The following is a 9,144-nucleotide window of genomic DNA, read 5'->3' on the forward strand; positions in this document are numbered from 1 at the left end:
GAGCCAAGGAAACCAAGCGCACCCTGGGGGCATAGACCGCAGACTGTTGGCACAGTCTGGAGGCCTCAACGTCCTGTCCGTCCATCCTGGGTCTTTCTGAGGCACCCGGCTACGTTTGGGGTAAAACTCGGACTCTTTCAGCAAATTTTCTATGGCTTCCTCCGAGCCCCAGGGGCTCCCAGAGGTTCTTCTCCTGCACAGACGCCATCGACTCTCTTCCGCTGAAGAGTCTTAGCCTCCGGGAACCCCCTCCCCCCGCCCCACACAGGATGGCCCGCTGCGGCGGGCACCGTCTTGCAGCCGCCAACCCCCGTCCGGCCCCCCCGCCATACTCCAGACGGTGGAGCTCTATTCCGCACTTGACCCTCAGAGCCTGACGCCATGGGGCCAGAGGGCAGAAACCCATAAATGTCAGATTTAGATCATGAAGGAGATGAAGGCAGGAGAGATGGAGCAGACTCAGGGACGGGGCTGGGAAAGGATGCTCTGGGGGTTACAGAGAGGAAGGGAGGGACGGAGATGTCTGCTTATCAGCTGTTTATTTGGAAGACTGGGGATCAGGTTTTGACATACAGGGAGCCAGAGGGTCATTCCAACTCCTGAGAGGAGGGGCCGCTCTCAGGGTCCCAGGAGTCGGAGCTGCCTCGAGGGCCTCTGTCGGCCAGTTTGGGTCTTCAGTTGGGTGAGGGGGAGAGAGGGAGGGTCCGGGAGGAGAGGAGGGAGATGAGCCAAGTGTAGGGCCCCGTCGCTGAGAAGGGGGTCCCAGGGTCCTGTCCATCCTGAGAATGTGTTGCCCAAGCTGGGGGTGCAGATGGCGAAGTCAGAGCGTGAAGTCAAAGAGCCCCAGAGCAGTGGCCTGGGGATGGGGGTCCCCACGTCGGCACGGGCCACTTGACATTGCTGTCCAGACCCTCAGATCTTGCACTGGCAGCAGCAGGGGACACAGCAGCTGGACTGGAAACAGCAGGGCTTACAGCAGCAGGACTGGGAGCAGCCACAGGAGCCACAGGAGCCACAGCTGGAGCAGGAACAGGCTGGCACACAGCAGCACACGGGCTTGCAGCAGCAGACGGGGACACAGCAGCCGGAGCCGCAGCCCCCACAGCAGGAGCCGCAGCCCCCGGAACAGCCACAGCAGCCCATGGTTCTGGTGGGTTGAGGGCAGAGCCCGTCAGAGGAGCAGGTGCAGAGGACAGGTGCTCAGGTGTGGGGCCTCCTGGGCCGGGAGCCCTTTATACACCTGCCGGCTGTCTCCGGACACCTGCTCCCCATGGCCGGGCCCGTCAGTACCGTGACCACCTGTCTTCTCTGCCTTCCCAGGCGACGTGCTGAGGATGGGTTTTCAGAAGATCTCCTTCCCCCAACAAAACGCCTCCCACTGACCCGGCCACGTCTCCCCATGATTAGTAACACTCACACTGTTGCAGTACTGCTCCTAGAACAGATGGCCGTGCCAAGAAAGAAACTCAAAATTTAAGGGAAAATGGTAAAAGAACCAGTAATCTCATCACACAATGGTCACATTTTGGTTAATTTGCCCCAATTTACCTTTCCCCTTAGATAGCTCCATTTCATTTTAAATTTTAAAATTTTCTACGTAAACCTAGTTTTCATATTTTTGCCAAACTTTCATCATGAAAGAGGCTTAATCATGAAAGTCATGAAAGAGGCTTAACTGAAGAGGGGACTTCATAGCTCTGACCCGTCTGCAAACACAGGCGAGCACGGCTGATTGTGCCTTTCAGCTTGCGAGGGCCCCGGGACAACGCCCGGTGCCGGCTGCTACGCGGCTGAGACTCTGAGTGTGTCGGTGTGATCTTCTCTCGTCTCATGGGTGTCACAGTCGGAAAAGGGCACCGCATTATGGCTTTAATTTGTTTTCAGTGAGGGTGACTTTTTTTTTTTTTTTACTTTCTTACAAATTATGTTTTCTTTGCATTCTCTGTTGCTTTGAGACGTTATTTACATACAGAGGAGATGAGTTTCCTCGAACAACACGCTCTGCTTTCCACAGCCGCTCACGTGGGAGCTTGGGGTAGGATGTATGTATTTAGGTAGGTGTTCAGTTAGTTATTTCAGAGAGTGTGAGAGCGCAGCAGACAGAAGGAGAGGGAGAAGGAAGCGGGCTCGGGCCCAGGACCCTGAGACCATGACCTGAGCCAAAACCGGGAGCTTCAGCTTAACCGGCTGAGCCACCAGGTGCCTCTGGGACATTTTGAAACAAACAGCAGCCGTATGGGCAGCCGGGACGCGGCCCCAGCACAGCCTTCCGGCAGGGCTGGGTGAAGCTGGGAGGTCCACGAACCCAGCTCACACGGCCCGCCAGGTGCCGGGAGCCCCAGGTGGGGACATGCAAGGACCCCAGCATGTTTTCATGGGTCTGGTGCCATTTGTCTGTCTTCCTGGCAGAAATATCTTTTCATGACTTCTGCCCGTTTCTTGACTGGGTTTTTTGGGGGGGTGGAGGCTGAGTTTAACAAGTTCTTTATAGGTCCTGGGTACCAGCCCTTTCTCTGGTCAGACCGACACAGATGTCTTCTCCCATTCTGTGGGTTGCCTTTTCGCTTTGTTGACTGTTTCCTCTGCTGGGCAGAAGTTTCTTATCTTGATGAAGTCCCCATAGTTCATTTTTGCTTTTGTTTCCCTGCCTTGGGAGACGTGTTGTTGTGGATGGAACTAGAGGGCATTACGCTCAGTGAGACGGGTCAGTCCGAGAAAGACAAAGACCGTGTGATCTCACTCCTGAGGAATGTGAGAAACAAAACAGATGAACATGGGGAAGGAAGGAAAAATAAAATAAGAAGAAAACAAAGAGGAAAACAAGCCATAAGAGACCCTTAACTCTAGGAAACACACTGAGCACTGCTGGCGGGGGGGGCTGGGGTGACTGGGTGACGGGCACGAAGGAGCACGTGATGTCACGAGCACTGAGGCTTAACCCTGACTGATGAACCCCTGAACTCGACTCCCGAAACCAGTGACATGCTATATGGTGACTACATTGAATTTAAATAAAGAATCGAAAATACGTTAAGAATCTGAAAAAGGAAGCCAGGGCAGTGGCAGGGGAGCAGGGGCCGGGCGCCAGGGAGCCCTGCAGATGGCCCAAGGGAAGCAGAGCCTCAGCCCCCCGCCACGGCTGGAAGCAGAAGAGCGGACACCAGGGAAGGCGTGGGAAGCTCCCGGTGCGGGTGGGAGCCCGGAGACAGGGCCCGGCGGAAGCGGAGGCCCCTGAAACGTGGTGCAGGCCTCGCTCAGTGGAGCTGAACTAGGCTAAAAACACAGGCGGCCTCCTGCGGCCTGAACGAGGGACGTGTCAGGGCACCCGGGCGGCTCGGTCGACGGATCAGACTCTTGGTTTTGTCTCGGGTCACAATCTCGGGGTCGTGAGATCGAGCCCCTCGGGTCTGCTTGGGATTCTATCTTTCCTTCCCCCACTCCCCACTCTCTCTTTCTATAAGGTAAATAAATAAATCTTAAAAAAAAAAAAAAAAGGAGTGACACGTTCTGGGAAAAATGAAGCCAGAACACTGCTGACTAAGACATATGATTATTAAGTTACAGAATTCCAAAGATTAACCCCCGAAAATGTTGCCAAAACAGCAAATTCCCAGCCCTCTGTGGCATGGGGTGGGGTGGGTGCGGACATCTGGCTGGTTCCAGACGTCCCGTCGGAGCGTCCCAAGCCCAAACACACTGGAGCGCTATCTCCAAACACCTGATAAAAGCAAAGCTTTACCCTGGGGTGTGTGTATCTCCACAGAACACCACCCCGGCGAGAGAGGACAGGCAGGCAGCCCCAAACGTGCCCGAGCCCACGGCACCCCCGGGCACCCTGATCAAACAGAACTGGAGGCCACTGGCCTGGGACCGGCTCCAGGGGAGGAAGGGATGAGCCTGGGAGAGGCGGCCGGGAGGCTGAGTGCCCCAGAGTGAGGGTCGGCCTGGGGCGCTGGCAGGAAGGGCGGCCCCAGCAGGGGCCTGACGTGTAATCCGTGGGTGTGGATTACGGACGACAGAACCTTTCTTCCCTGTTCTGAGTCTTCCTCTATCTTCCCAGCAAGCAGGGGGATTAGCGTCGGCTGGGACCACAGGCTCCTTTGAAAGTCTTGTTTGTTCTGGTGGTTGCGGCCACGCCGCCTCTCCGACGGGGTGGGGGCCTGAAGCCCGCCTTGATTTCCCCACGTCCCTTCTTTCCTCGGAAACAGACCCACTCACGCAGCTCCGACATATCCACGCGGGGGTCCCTCCTGAAATGCACGTGGGGTCGTGTTCTCGCTCTTGTTTTCAAACCGCCCGAGGCCGGCTGCAGACGGACGCGCGCAGCCCCTCCCCCTGCTGAGCCCTGCGTGTTTTTAATTAAGCCGCGTGTCTCTACGGCAGTGCAGCCGGTGATTTCTCGGACACACCGTTTGCTCGCGTAAACACATGCCTCATCCCGTTTATTCTCCCCGTTTCGGACGCCATCCGCGCTCGCAACCAGCCTGTCCACGGACCTGCCCCCTGTGAGAGCCGAGGGGAGGCTGGGTCTGGTCACCGGGACGGGGGCTCCGTGCCGGGACCCACCTCTGAGGTCTGCTGGCGGGCTCAAGCCAGCACCACGAAGCGAGCATTCAGAGGGTCTCCCGACACGGAGGGGATGCCATGGGATCTCCTGTAATCATTGTCCCTGATTCGCGATGCTCTCCATCGTGGCCCAAGCGCCCGCCATCCCCCCTTCTCCTTGCCCGCCCCAACACTGCCCTGCCCCGGTTTATCGCCCAGGTGATGGGTGGGCTCGCCCTTCCTCATGATCCGCGAAACCTGATTCTCCCACGTAATTCAAGAGTTAGGAACAATTCTCCCGTGACCTTCGGGGACTGTTAGAATTGCACTTAGATTAGTTTGGGGACAATGACACTCTTCTTTCCATTGCCACGTTGCTGTCAGGGGAGGCTTTATGTGAGGGCTGGGGGCGTCCCAGGTGCCGGCACTTCTGTTCTCCTTGCGGAAACGTCCTCTCATTTCCTACCTCGTGGTAGGAGTTTTGCGACTTTTGTGACTTTTGTGACAAGAGCAGTTGTTCAGGGAGCTTTGCGCGGGAGGAGTTCTGCGGCCTAGCTCAGCTCTCTTATCCCGATTTTCTCAAAATCCAGTCTGGCTGCTTTTCTTTGGAGATGGACATGTCACGGGCCAATTGTCCGTTTTTCTTACCCCACGGTCATGACGGACCACATCTTCATCTCACACGTAAATGTAAAAGGATGTGTCTGAACTTCTCCAGTAACCGTCAGGGGTGCTGTGGGGATTGGACAGACGGACTTGATCGGGTTTTTAAGGAAGATTCTTCTGTCTCTCCCCCTCTGGGCAGAAAAATCACAAGTTGTTCACGGACCCTTTTCTTCACACCTCCTGAGATGATCGTGTGAATCCTTTTCTCCTCGGAGCCGCGTGGTAGTGAGTTACGGTGACATCCTTCCTGAGGGAGAATCACCTCAGCCTTCTTAGAATCAGCCCTCCTTGACTATGACTGGCTGCTTTCAATTACCGACCCGATCGTCCCCTATTTGGTTTAGAAATTGTGCAGTTCCATTTGTACTGAAGCGGATCTACGATTTTCCTCTGTCTCACTGTGCTTTGCCTGATTCTGCAATGAAAGCGGAAAGAGCAGCCTGAGAGGACGTGCTCAGCTCCCCTTCCGGCTCACCCCAGCATTTGCAGAGGGGCTGTGGGAACTCATCGGTAAAGTCATCTGCGTCTGGGGCTTTCCAGGGCTCAGGATTTCTGGTGAAAATTTCCCTGTCTTTCAGGGCTATTGGTCTGTTCAAGTTTTCAAGGTCTTTTCATGTGAATTTTGCTATTTCATTTTAGTTTGGAAAGGTATCCGTTTTTTCTAGATTTAAATTTCCAGCAGATTTTCTCCCCAGATTCCTTTCTTGTGAGATCTGCTACATGTCCATGACTTAACTTTGCTCAGGTTGTGTCTTGTTAGTGTGCGTCTTGCTTCCTCTCCCGTGGCCCAGCTCTCAGACAGTTGTCTCCTCAGTTTTTCCAAAGATGCAGCATCCCCTGTCGCTTCACTGTTACTTTTCTTCTGCTTCTTTCTTATTATTTTAGTTTCATTCTGTGCTTTTTCTCACACCTTTATTTGAATGCTTGCCTTGTTTCCATTCTTTTCTCTTAAGCTCTAAATTTTCCTGGGTGGTCCTGGCTCAGGATCTCTCCTGAGGTTCTCAGCGAGGATTGAGTGGGGTTGGAAGAGCCATTTCCAAGATGGCGTCCCACGTGGCTATCGGCCTCGGTTCCTCACCACGCGGGCCTCTCTGTAGGCTGTGACACGGCATCTGGCTTCCCCCAACAGGGGTAGTGAAAGGGACCACACTGCCTCCTATGACCTCTCCTCCGATTCACACACCGTCAGTTCATTCCAAGGGAATCACTACGTTGTCGGCATTCTCATCTGCAGCCCTGTCCGCGGTCTTCAGATGACCTTTCCTGGGTCACATAAATCACTTAGCCCTTCACCACCTGACACCACATTGCCCTGTCACCTTTGCTTTCCTCTGACTTTGGGAGAGGTGAGAAAACCCACACAACCAATCCTTCAAGCTCCATGGGAAGCCCACAGGAACCATCTAGCTTCACTTGGAGCCTCCTGTTCTAGTGGGTTCCCAACTGGATCTACAGACCACAGGTGGACATCAGGTCCTATAGGAATTCTTACAAGTTTTATGCACAATTCTATGTTTATGTGCATATGTATCGACTTGTCTAAAGAGACCCTCACTTGAATTTTAAAGAGGAGTATATGAACCACAAGTACTTAAGAATGGGTCTACAAGTGTGGTCCCCAACATGGATCGCAGAAAAGCATATTAAAACCTATTTGTGTTTCAGCTTCAAAAATGTGAAAAAATTAGCTAACATGCAATATATGACTGGATAGATCATATGCATGTTACAGAAATTCACCTATTGCAGGGATGCATGCTATTAAATAAAAGCTGTTTATTGGGGCATCTGGGTGGCTCAGTGGTTAAGCCTCTGCTTTTGCCTCAGGTAGTGATCCCAGGGTCCTGGGATCAAGCCCCACGTGAGGCTCCCTGCTCAGCAGGAAGCCTGCTTCTCCCTCTCCCACTCCCCCTGCTTATGTTCCCTCTCTCACTGTCTCTCTCTCTCTTTCTGCCAAATAATTAAAAAAAAAAATTTTAAGTTGTTTATTGAGGATTTCCCATCACAAAGGGCAGGGCCCACTGTTGTGTTGATAGTCCAGTGGGACATTTTGGGAATCTCTCCTAATGAGTTTGCCCAACTGGGTGCAGACACCCCAGGATCCTTGAAGTCCAGAAGGGGAACCCCAGCTCATTATCTGGGTCCTATCCTGATCCTCAGTCCTATTCTGATTCTGGGTCTTATTCTAATTACTGAGTCCTAACCTGGTCCTAACTTCTGTCCTGATCCTGACTCCTGTCCCCATCCTGAGTCCTACACTGATCCTGGGTCCTGTACTGACCCTGAGTACTACTCTTTTTTTCAAAAAGATTTATTTATTTATTTATTTATTTGAGAGAGAGAGAGAGAGAGAGAGAGAGAGAATGAGCAGAGGAGGAGCAGAGCTAAGCAGGGATCCCAATGTGGGGCTTGATGTCAGGACCCTGAGATCATATCTGAGCTAAAACCAAGAGTTAGACCTTAGCCAACTGAGCCACTCAGGCACTGCTGAGTACTGTTCTGATTCTGAGTCTTATCTTGATTCTGGGTCCCATCCTGACCCCAAGTCCTTTCCTAATTCTCAATCTAATCCTGACCCTGGGTCCTTTCCTGATCCCAAGTCCTATCCTAGTCCTGTGTCCTGTGCTGATCCTGAGTCCTAGCCTGATTCCGAATTCTGTCCTGATCCTGACTCTTTTCCTAGTCTTGAGTCCTGTTCTTCCCAGAGGTGACAGGCAGGGTGGGACTGACCGTTCCAGAGTATTTCCCTGGACTCCATCCCCCTGTGCCTTCTGTGGACACTCCCTGGGCTTTCACGGTCAGGGCAGCACCAGGGGCGACGTCAGGAACGTGATGAGACAGTGCAGGGTGGAACCGTGTCCTCCTGGGACTTCAGAATACGCCCTTACTGGGAAATCAGGTCTTTGCAGGCGGAGCCAAGCTGAGGTTGTCCCGGACCAGGTGACGACCTAACTGAAGGCCGGTGTCCCAGTGAGAGCAAAGAGGAGAGGTGAGGTGCAGACACACGGGGAGAAAGGCCACGTGAAGAGGGGTCAGGCTCCAGCACGATGCAGGGAGCATCAAGGATGCCAGCAGCCCCAGGAGCCGCAGGAGGCAGCAACGATCCTCCCCCAGAGCCTTCAGGGAGCCCACGACCCTGCTGACTCCATCGCGGACCTCCAGCCTCAGACTGCGGGAGCAGGAATGTCTGCTGTCAAGCCTCCACCTGTGGCCGCCTGCTCTGGAGCCACAGGAGACCAGTACAGGTCGCTGAGATGAGCACGGCCTCAAAGCCAAGAGCCCTGCTCCCAACACCTTCCGCGGACACAGAGACGGACGGCTTTCTTGTCTGTCAGGGAGCACATGAGGGGAAACGGTGGACTGAAGGAAAAGTGCAAAACTATGACAGCACTGAGGTTATTTTAAGATTAAAAACAAACAAACAAATACGATTTCCCTGGGGGAGTGGCACAACAGGGACCAGGAAGTGACTGTGTGTCCAGCATCTCACCTGACCCTGGGCAGGTGTATAAAGGGCTCTCGGCCCAGGAGGCCCCACACCTGAGCACCTGTCCTCTGCACCTGCTCCTCTGACCTGCTCCACTCTCAACCCACCAGAACCATGGGCTGCTGTGGCTGTTCCGGGGGCTGTGGCTCCGGCTGTGGGGGCTGTGGCTCTGGCTGTGGGGGCTGTGGCTCTGGCTGTGGGGGCTGTGGCTCCTGCTGTGGGGGCTGCGGCTCTGGCTGTGGGGGCTGTGGCTCCGGCTGCTGTGTCCCCGTCTGCTGCTGCAAGCCCGTGTACTGCTGTGTGCCAGCCTGTTCCTGCTCCAGCTGTGGCTCATGTGGGGGCTCCAAGGGGGGCTGTGGCTCTTGTGGGGGCTCCAAGGGGGGCTGTGGCTCCTGTGGAGGCTCCAAGGGGGGCTGTGGCTCCTGTGGGGGCTCCAAGGGGGGCTG

The 9,144-nt window shown here is 54.5% G+C and overlaps 1 protein-coding gene across 1 annotated transcript in view; it reads right to left on the reverse strand.

Moving 5' to 3' along the window:
• Window positions 1–970: 970 nt before the first annotated feature.
• LOC116880617 (pre-mRNA-splicing factor CWC21-like) overlaps window positions 971–9,144 on the reverse strand; it is an 8,486-nt gene continuing 312 nt past the window's right edge. The window contains exons 2-4 of the mRNA XM_032879926.1: window positions 8,702–9,144; window positions 4,379–4,503; window positions 971–1,147 (exon numbers count right to left, since the gene is read on the reverse strand). The exon at window positions 8,702–9,144 is cut by the window's right edge and continues 195 nt beyond it. Of these exons, the coding sequence (XP_032735817.1) occupies window positions 971–1,147; window positions 4,379–4,503; window positions 8,702–9,144 (745 nt within the window). The remainder of the gene's footprint in view (window positions 1,148–4,378; window positions 4,504–8,701) is intronic.

This window comes from Lontra canadensis, unplaced genomic scaffold (genome assembly GCF_010015895.1).
Source record: "Lontra canadensis isolate GAN:19392208 unplaced genomic scaffold, GSC_riverotter_1.0 scaffold66, whole genome shotgun sequence".
NCBI classification, from domain to species: Eukaryota; Metazoa; Chordata; class Mammalia; order Carnivora; family Mustelidae; genus Lontra; species Lontra canadensis.